Source organism: Xyrauchen texanus, chromosome 27 (assembly GCF_025860055.1).
Source record: "Xyrauchen texanus isolate HMW12.3.18 chromosome 27, RBS_HiC_50CHRs, whole genome shotgun sequence".
Lineage (NCBI taxonomy): Eukaryota > Metazoa > Chordata > Actinopteri > Cypriniformes > Catostomidae > Xyrauchen > Xyrauchen texanus.
In genome coordinates this window covers 22,206,061-22,223,202 of record NC_068302.1, presented here as the reverse complement: position 1 = coordinate 22,223,202, position 17,142 = coordinate 22,206,061, and the positions used below count along the sequence as shown (strand labels likewise).

At 37.4% G+C, this 17,142-nt stretch overlaps 1 protein-coding gene and 1 pseudogene across 1 annotated transcript in view; one reads left to right on the top strand and one right to left on the bottom strand.

The window, feature by feature from the left end:
• Window positions 1-2,479, top strand: part of LOC127620626 (potassium voltage-gated channel subfamily D member 3-like) — a 152,277-nt gene extending 149,798 nt beyond the window's left edge. The window contains exons 7-8 of the mRNA XM_052093809.1: window positions 106-350; window positions 667-2,479. Coding sequence (XP_051949769.1) covers window positions 106-350; window positions 667-871 — 450 coding nt within the window. The 3' untranslated portion in view covers window positions 872-2,479. The remainder of the gene's footprint in view (window positions 1-105; window positions 351-666) is intronic.
• Window positions 2,480-10,578: 8,099 nt separating this feature from the next.
• Window positions 10,579-16,735, bottom strand: LOC127620665 (probable ATP-dependent RNA helicase DDX20; annotated as a pseudogene).
• Between the last annotated feature and the right edge of the window lie 407 nt (window positions 16,736-17,142).

Sequence of the window (17,142 nt, the reverse complement as noted above, 5' to 3'; positions counted from 1 at the left end):
GGTGAATACATTTTTAATTTTTAGTTGAACTATCCCTTAAAACAGTAAATAACACATCAGAATCCAGTATATGGGGGAATTCATTTCTGTATTTCTCTAAAACAGAATCATGAGTTTGTGGATGAGCGGCTGTACGAACAGGGGTATCTTCAGACAACACACCAGAACTTCCCATCGAGAAGTCCGTCTCTGTCCAGTGAGGAGGGCATCACAGGCACCTGTTGCTCTCGGAGAGTCAAGAAAAACATCCAGCCTCTCAATGCCACACACTCACATTCACACACACACAACCTACAGGAGCTCAGCGCCTTACACATCCAATGTGGGGAACAGCAGCCGCTAAACACCAGGTTAGTACTCTCAGAAAATGATGTTAGGTACTCACCGTAATGTTGTTCAAAATCCATGGAACACAAAGAAGATGTTAGGCAGATTGTTAGACATTGCATCTTTTTTCCATACAACGAAAGTGAATGGTGACTGAGGCTAACATTCTGCCTAACATCGCCTTTTGTGTTTGTAAAGCAAGAAAGAAAGAAGTTTGGAACAACACGAGGGTGAATAAATGATGGCAGAATTTTCCTATGGGTGAACTATCCCTCCCTTTTAACAAGTATTTGTATACTGTTTTCCTTAAGCAGACCCCTCTATCTCCCTTTGTCTCAGTCGTTCCAGTCTCAATCTGATATCGGATGAATCGGGGAGCCTGAACTGCAAGAGCAGTGGACTGGTTACCACGGCAATCATCAGTATCCCCACCCCTCCCTCAAACAACTCTAGAGCCAGCCTTGATGTCCCACCCTCTCCACACCCTGAAGCTCCGCCTCTTCTGAACCCCTGCACTGACGTGGTGAAAATCTCTTCGCTGTAAGGGACAGAACTCAGGAAGAGAAACTGATGAGTAGACTGCCCCCTAGTGGGAGATATAGTGCACTGTCTCAGACTCCCAAAGACACAAAAAAAGAGGAAGATGAAAAAGGATGTGTGTGTGTAAAGCGAGAAAGCAGGACAACCACAAGTATTCGATCGCTCTCCTTCAGGACTGATGCAATGAGAGTGTCACTGTGCATACAATTTTTTTTTTTTAAACTACTTGATGAGAAAGATGAATATTTTGACTAGAGAAGAAGGTACAAGAGGTCTTGTCAAAGCTTTTTTTTCATCCTCTCAAAAAGCCTCTGCTCTCTTTATCCTAATAATGTTTTTGTTTTTTTTATCTAGCATCATTCCAATAGTATAAAAGAAAATCATAATTAGAGTCTAAAGATAACTATATGAGTGTGTATTAGAATATAAGTTATTCTTTTTGGAATATGTGTGAATTTGTGGGTTAGATTAAGTTAGAACGCGCGCATGTGTGTGTGTGTGTGTGTGTGTGTGTGTGTGTGTGTGTGTGTGTGTGTGTGTGTTACAGATTATCCCTCAAACTCTCAGCCTCTCACACAGTTCGTGCCTCTCAGGGGGAGGAGAGTTTCCTTCTAAGCGACTATCTCTCCTTGATTCCAAAACATTGAGCTGAATTTGTAACGTCATTTGTGACCAATCAAACAGTCCTATGTAATATAGAACCAAAAGAAACAAGAGAGAAAGAAACATAGAAGTGTTTTAAAAAACTCTGTGACTACAAGCACAAGATAAAAGGTGATATTTTGTGATTACAATGTGTATCAAGCCTTGGTTTAACTGTGAATATTGTTGATAGAATATTTTGTAATATTTAGCCATTGTTTGGCAAAACCAGAGCAGCTGCCTTCCCCGCCCCTTTATGTATGCCCCGTCCCTTTCCTCTGTCCACTGCTGGCCTGCTTTCTGTAGTTGTTCTGATCTAAGTGTTATCGTCATTATCGCTCAATGGGTATTATAAAAAACGTGTCTAGTTTTCGTAAACTCTACATGGGTAGGAAACTTTTGGTGTTTGTGTCTTTTCATTAACGGTGAATGTTTTTAATTCTTGATTTTCAGTTATTTGTTGATGTTAGAAGAGAAACCAACAACTGTACGAACCAATCAGAGCTATTCTACATTTCTCTCCCTGTAAATTTCCTCCTTTTTCTGTCTTTGTCCTTTAATGTCAGCCATGTTCAGGAGAATGGCATTGCAAACAAGAGAGTTCAAATTTGTAATCGAAAATTGTCCAGGTTTAGTCTGCGTCATGTTGTCCAATTAAAGGAACACCATTTCAATACAAGTTAAGCTCAATCAACAGCAGTTGTGGCATAAAATTTATTTTGACTTGTCCCTCTTTTTCATTAAAAAAAGCAAAAATCGATGTTCCAGTGATGCACTTACAATGGAAGTGAATGAGGCTAATCCATAAATGTTAAAATACCCACTGTTTCAAAAGTATAGACGAAAGCAACAAGACGAAAACAAAATGTGTATTAACATGATTGTAGTGTGATAAAATCACTTACTAACCTTTTCTGTGTAAAGTTATAGCCAATTTTACAACTTTGTTGCCATGACGATGTAGTCAACAAGCCCTAAATACAAAAATGATTGTAAAAATGACAAATAATACAACTTTACAGCTAAAATAATACATGAGTTTTAACAGAAATGTTACTGTAAGTGCTTTTATAAAATTATAAAATTCACATTTCTGCCTCCAAAAATTGGTCCCATTCACTTCCATTGTAAGTGCCTCAATGTAATTTCTATTTTTGCTTTTTTTTTTTAAGAAAAGGACAGACGAGTCAACTTACTGTTTGTGAAAATCAACATTATGCCACAAATGCTGTCGATTGAACTCGGCTTGTATTGAACCTGGATTATTCCTTTAAGCAGAATTGCCAGCAATAGAGTGCAACAGTACCTGCCGACTTTTTCAGTTGTCTGTATTCCAGAAGTATTTTTCCCATTCAGTACTTTCATAGACTTTTAAAAAAATCCTCTATTAAGAGTTGTGAAGCATGAACAGAACCAACCACCTCTGAGGTAAATCGCACCATTACACATTAAGGATTTGTTCACCAAAAAATGAAAATCCTCTCATGATTTACTTACCTTTAAGGCACAGACTACAATGCCATGAAGCATTGCGAATGACGTAATCGAATATAAAACTATGGAAATTTATAAAACTATTGATTTTAGGTTGTTGATTATAATTATATTGTGAAACATTCTGATATACACAAATATACACTGACAGCCAAAAGTCTGGGATAATGTACAGATTGTGTTCTTATGGAAAGAAATTGGTACTTTTATTCACCAAAGTGGCATTCAACTGATCACAATGTATAGTCAGGACATTAATAATGTGAAAAATTACTGTTACAATTTGAAAAAATATTCAGAACTTCTTCTGAAAGTTTTCATCAAAAAATCCTCCACGTGCAGCAATGACAGCTTTGCAGATCCTTGGTATTCTAGCTGTCAGTTTGTCCAGATACTCAGGTGATATTTCACCTCACGCTTCCTGTAGCACTTGCCATAGATGTGGCTGCTTGTCGTGCACTTCTCACGCACCTCACAGTCAAGCTGATCCCACAAAACCTCAAGGGGGTTAAGATCCATAACACTCTTTTCCAATTATCTGCTGTCCAATGTCTGTTTCTTTGCCCACTCAAACCTTTTCTTTTTGTTTTTCTGTTTCAAACGTGTTTTTTTCTTTGCAATTCTTCCCATAAGGCCACTCCTGAGTCTTCTCTTTACTGTTGTACATGAAATGGGTGTTGAGCAGGTAGAATTCAATGAAGCTGTCAGCTGAGGACATGTGAGGCATGTATTTCTCAAACTAAAGACTCTGATGAACTTATCCTCTTGTTTAGTTGTACATCTGGCCTTCCACATCTCATTCTGTCCTTGTTAGAGCCAGTTGTCCTTTGTCTTTGAAGACTGTAGTGTTCACCTTTGTATGAAATCTTCAATTTCAAGCATTGTAATAGCCTTCATTCCTCAAAACAATTATTGACTGATGAGTTTCTGGAGAAAGCTGTTTCTTTTTTGCCATTTTTTACCTAATATTGACCTCAAGAAATGCTAGTCTATTGCATACTGTGGATACTCAAAACAAACACTGTAAAGCTTCATTTAATGAACCAAATAGCTTTCACATGTGATTGATATAATGGAAAGTGATTTTCTAGTACCAAATTAGCATTTAAGCATGATGGAGTGATGGCTGCTGGAAATGGGGCCTGTCTAGGTTTGATCAAAAATTACTTTTTTTCAAATAGTGATGTTGCTGTTTTTTACATCTGTAATGTCCTGACTATACTTTGTGATCAGTTTAATGCCATTTTGGTGAATTAACATACAAAAACAGCAAAATCTATACAATATTCCAAACTTTTGGCCGCCAGTGTATAGTTTCAGAGTGCGTGGAGATCGACTCGATTGCATCATTCAGAGAGCTTCCGGTTTTATTTTGCTGGTTTGTTGGCCGCGGTTCTCTGATTGGTGAAGCTTTCTCTGCTGGACCAGGGGTAAGGTAGTTGTTAAACAGGAATTTCTCTATTTAAACAATAAAGTTGAAATAATGCTGACAGATGGATTCAACAGAAGCGTATACCATCGATGAACAACCTCTGAGCTCAAGGTTGGTCTGTCTATAAAGATTTCTAAGTTGGTGTTTAAAATCTATTTGTCTATGGAAGAAATTAAAGGGACTTTTACTTCTGGAATCAGACTGTTGTGCTCTATTACCACACAATACCCACTGAGCTCCAACTTTTGTACACTAAGCCCCACCTTCTTTACCATAATCCCCACTTCAGTACATTAAATCCCACCCTTGCCCTTAAACCCCACTCACTTGTGCCTCTAACACCAGCATACATAAGATGTGACCCCTCCCCTCAGGATCTTGTTCCAGGGCCACTAGGTTTTAGGGTTCAGTGCAGTGAGACCAATGCACTTAACGTCATTTATATGGAGTTTAAACTTTTTTGGCAAATGACTGGTCCTACACAGGTAGTATAAGCCATATTTTCAAGAAAGCATCACAAAATCTAAATTAAACAATAAGATTACATAACAAATAACCTATAGTTTAACCTTGCAGTTAAACCAATTACACAAGCATGGCAGTTTTAAAGAGTTATCATTTTGTTTAAAAACAAATATTACATTTTTGGGTCCGACCACTAGGACATGACAGGGAAAAGCACATTTTGACATAAGGAATATCAGGGTATCCGGCCCACATTGTTCTTTTACCAGGTTTTCAAAATCTTCTTTGATGGTCCCTGTGTTCGTATGACTATTATCTTCCTATATGTTGTATATAAATCCAAACAATATTTGGTCCCTTTGTGATTTATTGATTTACATGAGTGTTTATATAGATGAAGGACATATTGAAATCTTGTAATGTCTATTTAATCAGAAGGGAAAGTGTGGCCAATAGAGTCTAAATTTTAAGATGATAGTTGTGTAAGTATTGAGTCACTTGTGGTCTTAATATTGGAGAGAGCAGTAATGTGTTCAAGTTACTTCAACTTTGCTTTGTCATTACATCCAGCCTAGAAGGGGACACTACAAAACAATAAATGTAATGGAAGTGAAGTGCAGTCCCTTCATATGACAGAACTGGTTGTTTTGAGTGTAAGTGGAGTTCTGTATGTGTGCATCTGCGTACCTGTCAAGGGTCTTCTTTCTTCCTCTGTGTATCTGTGCTTGTTTAACTCTTTTACTCTCTTCGCTTCTGTTTTGTTGTCCTTGTTCTTTTCAGCAGATTCCTGTTCACTGTCAGATGTTAAATATTATTTATGATTTTGTCTTGTGTCACAGTTGTGAAACGCCTGATAAAAGAATTGTATCTGCCACAAATCCTTTTGCTGTTTGTTCAGTTCCTCTGATCATTTCAATGCTAAACAGTGATCTAACAGCAGTTTGGGGTTGCAATCTGATAGATTATTCAGAAGTACTTTGGTAACTAGCTGCAACTGAAAAAGCAATCTAGCTATTGGCCATTCAAATTCACCTAAATATTTAAATGAGCGAGCACCCCAAATAGATTTCAAAACAGTTTCTACAATATGTAGATATAACACCAATAATGTGCCTTTCATGTCCCATAGAAATAATTTTAATCTTTTAAATACATTATTTTAATTTCCTTGCTGCTTCGGTTAAATGTTACACATACATGACTGTTACACAGGGATTGCTACAGACGACATTAGAATAATTTTGCTTAAAATAGGTTTGTTTTATTAGTATTTTATTTACAGTCACTTTAAGGATTTTGTTTAGGATTATAATGTTACCACATGCAGCTTTGGTGACATTGTGTATTTCTAGCTCCATTGAGTTTATGGTTATTCATGAATCAAAGCATTTGTAATAATATAATTAACTAATGGCCAGGAAAAGGTTCAAAGGGTTTTAAAGAATACAAATATAGTTTTCTCAATTTGTTTTCGCAAACTCAGTTATATTTCTGTCTCACAGTAAGCAATATAAATTGCTGTATGGATTAATAGAAGTTCTTTTCTTATCAGTTTACTTTGGATTTGTCGTTTGTGTTTTTAAAGTTATTAAGTGGTAAATTAAGACTTTCAGAGTGTACTACTCACACAGTTGAATTTATCCTGCCTTTATGTGGCAACACTTTAAAATAACATTGATTAATAAGTCATTAACAAACATTATGTAATGCTTAGCAGATCAGTAGTTCATGTACATTCTGATATGAATATATAGGCTGTGAAAATATCGTAACTTCATCGTAATCGTAATATCGTGTGGACATTGTATTTTGGCTCTGCCATACACAGCACATAATTTAAATTCATTTAAACTGACTGATCTCAGTTAAGGAGAGACTGTAATTAAAGGCTTTAACTTTCAACGCACAGAGTCATGTGACAAAACTACATGGCGCCGACCACAGCAGAGTTTGTCTTTGGGAGAATTTCAAACAAAACTACATCTGGTAAGAAACCTAATAAAGTTTTTACATTGAAACCTGTTTGAGTCATAAGATTAGAGTCTGTAGTTTCAGCAGATATGCCATTTTTTTCAAATTTGAGCAATTCATCGCAAAACACCACGCTGCTAAACACAGTTTACACTAATGTGTATTTTAGCACATTATTTTCCTTAGAAATCATATATTTGCATTGCATCATCACATTGTGAATCAATGGGTTCATCCAAAATATGAATAATGTTGTTTTCAGAGGCTTTATATGGAGTTAGGATGAAAATGAAGGTGCATTTCGAACTGTTCTGAGACCAGTGCAGACAGACATTACAGTGGAGGTTAAGTCATTCACTAAATAGGGAGCAATAGCTTTCAGCTTTTCCATGCAGCTAAGTGCTTTCACTCCTAATTTTCAGACTGCAGGTGATGCTTGGACCACTCAACATGGTTGGCAGACATTGGACAATGATAATCTGTATGTAGATTCAACATTTATAATGCATAATTTTATTTTAACATGGTAGGCAGTAACTGGATGATGCTTCCCATTACTTGGAAACAGAATTAATTATGCTAATTTAATAATAGAGCTAATAGAGCTGTTCAGCCGTGACGTCAATTTGTAAGTGAACCCGAAAGTCTAATTCACAATGGGGTCCATTGTGTGAACTCATTGTTCAACACTTATGTGTAAAATTAAGTCTGTGATAAATATTACTTGATGATACAAGGACGTTTTGTTCTACAACATAAATTACACACAGTCATAACCTCAAATGTGAATTTAATTGAATTCAATATGGCTTCAGAATTCATTACAAATTAATAACTTTTCAAGTTCAAAAACCCCATTATATAAACCCATTGGAAATTTCTGAGGGAACCCATAGCGAATTATCTTCTGTGTTTTTGGACTATAAGCTGATCAACTCTATGTCTGTAATGTCTGAAAAGCACAAATACCCAACATCCTCCTGGCAACATACTAAACAATTTGATAAAAAACAAAATTGATCTATAGCTTGGTATTATTTACATTTTCACAACTTTGTCCCATTGTCCACATATGTGGACATAAATTTTTAGGAAAACGATTTGTTCCAGAATTTTTTTTTATAAATATATGTATATATAGATATATACTGCCAAATTACAATTAGTCACCTGATTCTGATTGAGGGTGCCAAACAGCAGCGCCCAGAACAAAATGACCATGATGATGTAGCCCAATCTCCTCTTACCCAACTCACGGGCTGCTGAGGTGAGAATACACACCGCACTCACTGAGCAGCGGACAGGAGGCGCTTACATGCGCGCTGCTGTACATGGTGCTGAAGGCGCCAAAGGATCACATCTACACAGGTGTCTTGCAAAGTATGTTTTAAAGGAATATTCCGGTCAATACAAAACAATGATTACCAAAAATAAAATTCGACTCATCTATCATTTTCCTTAAGAAAAATCGAATACATCGATGTTACAGTTATTCACTTACAATGGAAGTGAATGTGGCCAATTTTTGAAAGGTTTAAAAGACAGATACACTCACCTAAAGGATTGTTAGGAACATCTGTTCAATTTCTCATTAATGCAATTATTTAATCAACCAATCACATGGCAGTTGCTTCAATGCATTTAGGGGTGTGGTCCTGGTCAAGACAATCTCCTGAACTCCAAACTGAATGTCAGAATGGGAAAGAAAGGTGATTTAAGCAATTTTGAGCGTGGCATGGTTGTTGGTGCCAGACGGGCCGGTCTGAGTATTTCACAATCTGCTCAGTTACTGGGATTTTCACACACAACCATTTCTAGGGTTTACAAAGAATGGTGTGAAAAGGGAAAAACATCCAGTATGCAGCAGTCCTGTGGGCTGAAAATGCCTTGTTGATGCTAGAGGTCAGAGGAGAATGGGCCGACTGATTCAAGCTGATAGAAGAGCAACTTTGCCTGAAATAACCACTCGCTACAACCGAGGTATGCAGCAAAGCATTTGTGAAGCCACAACACGCACAACCTTGAGGCGGATGGGCTACAACAGCAGGAGACCCCACCGGGTACCACTCATCTCCACTACAAATAGGAAAAAGAGGCTACAATTTGCAAGAGCTCACCAAAATTGGACAGCTGAAGACTGGAAAAATGTTGCCTGGTCTGATGAGTCTCGATTTCTGTTGAGACATTCAGATGGTAGAGTCAGAATTTGGCGTAAACAGAATGAGAACATGGATCCATCATGCCTTGTTACCACTGTGCAGGCTGGTGGTGGTGGTGTAATGGTGTGGGGGATGTTTTCTTGGCACGCTTTAGGCCCCTTAGTGCCAATTGGGCATCGTTTAAATGCCACGGCCTACCTGAGCATTGTTTCTGACCATGTCCATCCCTTTATGGCCACCATGTACCCATCCTCTGATGGCTACTTCCAGCAGGATAATGCACCATGTCACAAAGCTCGAATCATTTCAAATTGGTTTCTTGAACATGACAAAGAGTTCACTGTACTAAAATGGCCCCCACAGTCACCAGATCTCAACCCAATAGAGCATCTATGGGATGTGGTGGAACGGGAGCTTCGTGCCCTGGATGTGCATCCCACAAATCTCCATCAACTGCAAGATGCTATCCTATCAATATGGGCCAACATTTCTAAAGAATGCTTTCAGCACCTTGTTGAATCAATGCCACGTAGAATTAAGGCAGTTCTGAAGGCGAAAGGGGGTCAAACACAGTATTAGTATGGTGTTCCTAATAATCCTTTAGGTGAGTGTATATGAAGCTTATAATTTTATAAAAACACTTACATAAATTCTTTAGTTAAAACTATTGTATTATTTAAACTGTAAAGTTGTTTAAATTGTAATTTTTACAGTAATTTTAGGGTTTGTTGACATTACATCATAATGGCAGCAAAGTTGTAAAATTGGCTATAACTTTACACAGAAAATGTTATTGTATCACACTACAATCATGTTACCACACATACTGTTTACGTCTTGTGGTTTTACTTTTGAAACAGAGTAATTTAACATTACGGATTGGCCCCATTCACTTCCATTGTAAGTGACTCACTGGAACCCAGATTTAGCTTTTTTATATAGAAAAGGCATGCCAAAATATAGATATATTTTTGTAATCAATTTTATGCCACAAAAGCTGACAACTGAGCTTAACTTGCATTGAACCTGTAACATTCCTTTAAATTGCACACCCTTGTATGCTGCCTAAAAACAAAGAAAGATGCAGAAACAGTGTATAATTATCATTATCTAAGAGAAACCCCAAACTGAAGAAAAAAAACATGTACACGTCAATGGGGTCCGTGCGTGAACCTGGTAACTTTTCTAAAAGCCTGCACATCATGAAACAGAGAGTTATCACTATAGTCTAGAAAGGTCATTCAGCATTTATTTTTGTACCATTCTTTACAGTCTCCTGCCTATTCAAGATGTCCTTGACTGAAGTTTATTGCTGCTAATCAGTCCTTTTATCCAACTTCTTTCCTATGTGAAGTTCAGATTAGTGGGCATGGCTACTTTGCTTGCATCGCTAAGTATTTTCCATAATTGCTTGGTAAATATCTATGCGAAACATACATTATTTGTACATGATAGAATAAAATTGCATATAGTAGTATAATACAACTGGAGGTAGCGACTAAATATTTTTTACAATTTGATTGCTCTCCACACAGCACAAGTTTTTCATTCATTTTTATTAGAGAACTACACACAAACCATTTAAGAATAATATGAGCCTTGTTTAAACAGTAAATGCATTGTAATGGAACAATTCATTTAACGAGTTCCTGAACACTAACAGCAATTAAACCTCAATATAAGGGGCATCAGTAAGAGCAACTGGTACATTATCAGTGGGTAAAAGGTGATAGCACAACAAAGTCAATGACATGTTTTTAGCGTTTCATCATTTCCATCATGTAGATGGAGTTCATGTAAAATGTTGTCATCCAGTTATAGGGTAAACGGTGGAAATATGAATTGTTATATTCAACCCATGCTCTGTATGCATTCCAATAATCCTGCCCAGCACCTTCCTCAGTCTCTTCCTTCCTCCACTTTTGCCATGCTACGGCAGACTTCCTGCTGGATTTGGAGGCTGACTGGTGTTTCTGAGGAGTTGGTTTCTGCTGGACTGTTTTGATATTCTGGCTGCAGGTAAATGGGCTTCATTCTGCTGGTTGATGCTGCTGTCCACAGGATTGTACATGTGTTCTCCATTTTCTGGCAGAGAAGGTGTGTAATGTGATGATCTATTGGGCACTGGGGAGTCTGATTTACTCTCCATCTCAGACTCTGAGCAGGAGTCATTAGATGACAAGGAAACCGTCTTTGGTTCAGATGACAACTCTAAAACCTCCTGCAGTTGACAAACATCTTCATTGGAGTGTGACTCCTTAATATTTGATTGATTATCTCCATCCTTATCATCATTAACGTTTTGCAGTCCACTGATTGTATCTTGACTCCTGTGGAAACCTTCATACTGGCGAATTATTTCTACAGATCTTCCTGGACCTTCTGTTATGTAGCTCTCATAATCCGCCACAGCCTCGTTGAATGGCATAACCCTCCATGCTTGTGATTTAAAGGAGGGCAGTGGAGCGATTTTGGGAAGGGTGTCACACTTCTCTCTCGGTTTAACAGTTGAAACCGGTTCCAAGATTGTAGCAGATCGTAATAGTTTCTGCCTCTTAGGTTTAGGTGTGTGGATTTTAGCTCCATATGAGGTTTTATCATCCACTGAACTCTCTGTGACCTGCAAGAGGTCAGAGTCTCTTAAAAGCTTTGGTGCCATGGGTTCACATTTAACTTGTTTCTTGTTCTCTGGTTTGGGAGCATCGGGAAACTTTTGAGTGGGTTTTACAGGAGGTTCAACGATCACATTCCAGTCACAAGCCTCCTCCATGATTCCTGGTGGGATCGGATCTGTGCAAGAAACAACATGACAATTCTGAAATCTGTTTTTAACACAAATCTTTAGAAAGCATGCTAAGTAGTCAGTTTTGGATAGCAATGGACTACATGTAATCTGTATTATGTAATAATTTAATTACAACAATCAAGTACTTGTAATAAGATTACATTATTTTCAAATGTGTGTAATAAGATTATAAAGTCCTTGTGACATGCCTTTTTTGTTTTATTATTTTTCTTGAGCTCACTTATAATATTAATAAAGTATTTTGCTAAAGAAAACAAAGTCATATTTGTAAAGCATTACCATTTTCCACCCTCATTTTACCCTCTTTTAGAAACGCTCAGTTTTGGTGCTGCTTCTCCTTTAAGACTTGACAGTAAATGCCAACTGTTATGACTGGCTCTCTGTTCTTGATTGACCTGCTCTCTCTACTTGCCATCTCACTGTTCACCACTACTTGGCAGGCTACAAAAGTGATAAGGTAAAGTAGGCATAAGTGTTGCAGTGGAGGTGGTCAGATGCAAATGTCTACCACAATGTGGCATCACAATGTGGAGGAAGAAGAGAACAAATCAACTTGGTTTCAACAAATGCTCTTTTTCCAGTGAGGGGAAAGTTTTGAGGTCTGAAACTTACAGTATGTTTTATAGTACAATGACCTCTTATATGTCAAAGGATGAAGGAAAATGTGATTCTTCATGTCATGACCCCTTTAAAAGGTGTATAATCTGATTTGATTAAAATTACTTTTTATGGATTATATTACAAGTCTTGACTTGAAAAGAGGCACTGGGTGGTCCTCTGTGACTTAAAAATAAAAAAGCAAACTGCTGGTTGATTTCATCATGTTTACTAATGTTTAAATAGGGAGTGAAAATAAGTACTTATCGCATGTTTTGCATCTAATTTAATATACAGTGTTAAGTAATCAAAAAGATTAGATGACCTAAAAATGTTTTTTCTAAGAGATTATATTGTGTGATGTGTAATATTTAGATACATGATTGCCTTTCAAAAGTAATCTACCCAACAGATTAAACAGCATATACAAGTGAAAACATTTTATTTTAAAAAGTTCCTCATTCTCTGTACCAGGTAAATGAGTGAGATTCAGAGAGCATTTCTGAGCTATGGCCATCAACTTGTTCTCCTCTTCTCCATGGCAACAGTAGGTCACAGCAACCCCCAGAGTACCTGAAATACAAGCACAAGAGGTCATCGTCAGGTAAGAGGAGAGACAGTGTTGATAATGTCCACCTCTGCCCATATTTTGCTCATATCTGTCAAATTCTGACAAGACACCTGTGGACACTGAACAAGAGTCTCAGACATCCAATAATAATTTCTAAATCTGGAGTGCTGCAGTCATTAACCCTTTACGCTCAGACTGGCCCATAGAGAAAAACAAAATAATTGTCAAAGTACGAATAACTGCAGTCTAGACCAAAACAAAATAGGTATTGCAATACCACGTGACGTCTGTGAAGGGGAGTGGGGGTTTTAAAAGCTAGGTAATTGTGGTGTGGGTGGTGTAATGTGCCATGCCTCACCAGGTCAGTGGATATTAAAACTCGACACTGATATTGTTTCAGTTTCCACATCGCCTCTAATCTCTGATCCTGACTTAAACCACCTACACACACACACACACACAAACATCAAAGGGACTGCATATAACCACCATTAATAATGAACTTCATACATTTTGGGCCTTTATTTACATGTCCACATTTTACTTAATTATACATTTTAAAACAGGGTGAAACTTACCTGAGATGTAGACTGCAGGCAAACCTTTGGAAGAGAGAGTTTCTGCCAGGTGCTGAGCTCTGCAAAAGAATGGCTCAACTCTTGTCTTTTATTACGTTCAATAAAGATCTAAATTAATTTTTAATAAAGGTTTGAAGTCTGTATAGCCTTAAATAATAAGGCTATGGGCTGGAAAAGTAATATGTTGCACTTTTCACATCACCGTGTTTTCAGAATAATGTAAGTAATTGGAAAAGTGGGGGAACAGCTCTTGCCTGGAATGGAGATTAGAGAAGACCAGCGCTTGGTTAAATGGGATTTTACTGAAGAGTTCTAGAAGACTCTGAACCTTCTCCTCAAAGAGTTTATGAGGCAATGAATGCGAGGGCACTATTTTATAGTACTGCTTCAGTCCTGGAAAATAGAGTATAAAAAAGATCAAAGAATTCCATGTACAAATAGTTTAAACTGTCATATGAAAGACCTGGTTCTCTTTCACACACACACACACACACACACACACACACACACACACACACACACACACACACACACACACACACACACACACACTTCAGAAAAGGACTGCAAACTGACCAAGGAGTCCAGGGTCTGTTGGGTTCAGTCGAACAAATGTCGGCTCTCTCATGTATCTTGTCAAGTGCTGTGCCAGAGATTCTGGGTAGGTGGTAGAAAGGGCCAACATTTGTTTATTTGCTGGTAGAGAGGAGAATATCCAGCTAACAAAAAGTGATAGCAAGAAATTTACAGAGAGTAGAAAGAAGTTAAACTGAAATGAAAGTGAATCAGTTAACACAAAACTGTTCAATTAGAATACAGAAAAGACTCTAAAGCAAATTAACATGTCCCCTTTGGCAACAAACAAACCACTTTTACTTGATTTGCTCTTGAAAGCTGCTGCTGCTGTCATCCTCTAGCAGTTTATCAGCCTCATCCAAAACAAACAGACGAATGGAAGATGTAATCAGGGCTCCCATCTCAATTAGCTGCTTAATACGGCCTATAAACACAGCACTATTTTAAAATACTGCCCAAGATACCATCTAAGCCACAAACACTCCATCTGAGAAGCTGACAGTCTTATTATATTACTCTAAAGCAATGTCCCTAAAGTAATGGCATAAATCTCACTTTGCCTTACAATTATCTGATAAAGGCTGGCTGGCCATTTGTTAAATGAATAGAATGTTTTTCCAAACTCTTATGACCTCTTTTCCTCTGAAGAACACCACAGATGTCAGGCAGAATCTTTTACTCAGTCACCTGAATATCTCAGTATACATACAATGAGAGTGAATGGTGACTGAAACTGTCATTCCGCCTAACATCTTTTGTGTTCCACGGAATACGGGTTTGGAACAACATCCAGTCAGTAAATGATGACAAGAGTTTTTAATATTTTGTGTATTAACTAACTATTCTGGCTAAATCTTTAGAGTCCAAGTGCATTCAATATTACTAGTATTTTTTTTTTATGTTTTCTAGGTGGTTTTGTGGTCTGAATGTGTATAAATCAATATTTTAAAAAAAATGCTAATTAGCTAACCTAAACTATTCTGTATCTATAAAATAAGTTTTAATTGGGTCTCACCTGGTGAGCCAATGGCAATATGGCATTTCTTCAGGTGGAGTTTATCTTGACTGATCGGTCTTCCACCAATGAACACATGGCACACCAATCCCTCTATGGCACTGCCTATTGCTAAGACAACGGCATGAATCTGCACTGCAATCTCTCTAGTGGGAGCTAAAACCAGAACCTGACCAGAGAAGTGTGGATCATTGGGGCAAATAATTTTCAAGGGATAGTCCACCCAAAATTTTAAATTATCTCATTTACTCACCCTCATGCCATCCCAGATGTGTACAACTTTATTTCTTCTGTATAACACAAATTATGATTTTTAGAAGAACATCTGAGCTCTGTAGGTCATCACACTTTGACACTCCAAAATGCATATAAAGGCAGCATAAAAGTAATCTGTAGGACTCCAATGGTTTAATATATATGATAAGTGTGGGTGAGAAACAGATAAATATTTGTCCTTTTTAAACATAAATGCTCCTTCCTGCCCAGTAGGTGGTGATATGCACAAAGAATGCAAATCACCAAAAACAGGAGGAAGAATGTGAAAGTGGAGATATATTTTTACTAAAAAATGACTTCAATATTGATGCCATTGCTATACTGTTTCTCACTCACACCCATTACATCACTTCTGTAGATATGGATTTAACCACTGGAGTCTTATGGATTACTGTTGTACTGCCTTTATTTGCTTTTGGAGCTTCAATGTTTTGGTCACCATTCACTTGCATTTTAAGGACATACAGAGCAGATATATGTTTCTAAAAATTGTCATTTGTGTTCTGCAGAAGAAAGTAAGTCAAAATGGATGGCATGAGGGTGATAAAATGATGAGAATTGTCATTTTTGAGTGAACTATACCTTTAAAAGTGAAGCAAACAAGCAGACAGGTGTTTTGTGTGCTTCCTTTCCTAAACTAATTATAATAGACTGGGAAATTAATAAATATTACGATTGATCCACTAAAAACAAAATATTGTACGAATTAATACCTGAGTGTTGGTGTTTTCCAGTATAAGAGAGTCCAAAGCAATAGTGGTAAAAACGCAGGTCTTTCCTGTGCCAGATTTGGCTTGAACAATAAGATCTGAACAGCAAGACAACATTATTTCACTCATAATTGCAGTGTATTATTAAATAGCAAAAGCACAACAGAGAAATTACTCTCGTTATAACTCACAAGTACACCGTATTCATAGATTTATGCATTACATATATTTTTTCTCTCTCTCAAGGTAGCATTACACACCTACCATTAGAATGCACACTAGTTATGACATGTGATTAATGACAACCAAGTTGGTTGAATGGTTTAAATGTCTGTTTTGGCTCTATTTCTTGTTTTATTGGGTCTCGTACCGAGTCCACATCTGCCTAGCGGGATTGCCTTGAGCTGGATTGGAGACGGTCTCTGAAAGCCGGAGGCAGATAACCCCTCTAAAACAGGTTTAGAGAGGAGTAAAGAGTTGAACTCGACACCGTCGTTAATCAAAACATCGTCGGTCCGGGTTCTGGATTGCATCTCATCCGCTGCTCTCATGGAAGTCGCCATATTCCCAAACAAAGCGAACTGTTTCTCTTCTTCTGCACTGAATAAATGCATTTATTTGATCTCTGCGCCCCCTGCTGCACAGATGCGGTACCACCGCTTAACAGTACCTTCTGGCATAAAGCAGAGGGCGATAAACACACACGGTCATTACCAAGCAACGATATGAATACAAAATAATAATTACTGCAAAGTGATCACAATAAAGGTATGTGTTGTTTAGCGTCTACAATAGATGTTTCACGCATTAAATCCTATTATGTGACTAAAATATAAAAAAACAAATCTTAAAGGAATATTTCAGAATATTTTTTCTGTAGAACACAAACGAATATTTTTAGAAGAATATTTCAATGGTCACCAAAACACTCTTAAGCTCCAAAAAGTGCATAAATGGAGCATAAAATAATCCACACGACTCCT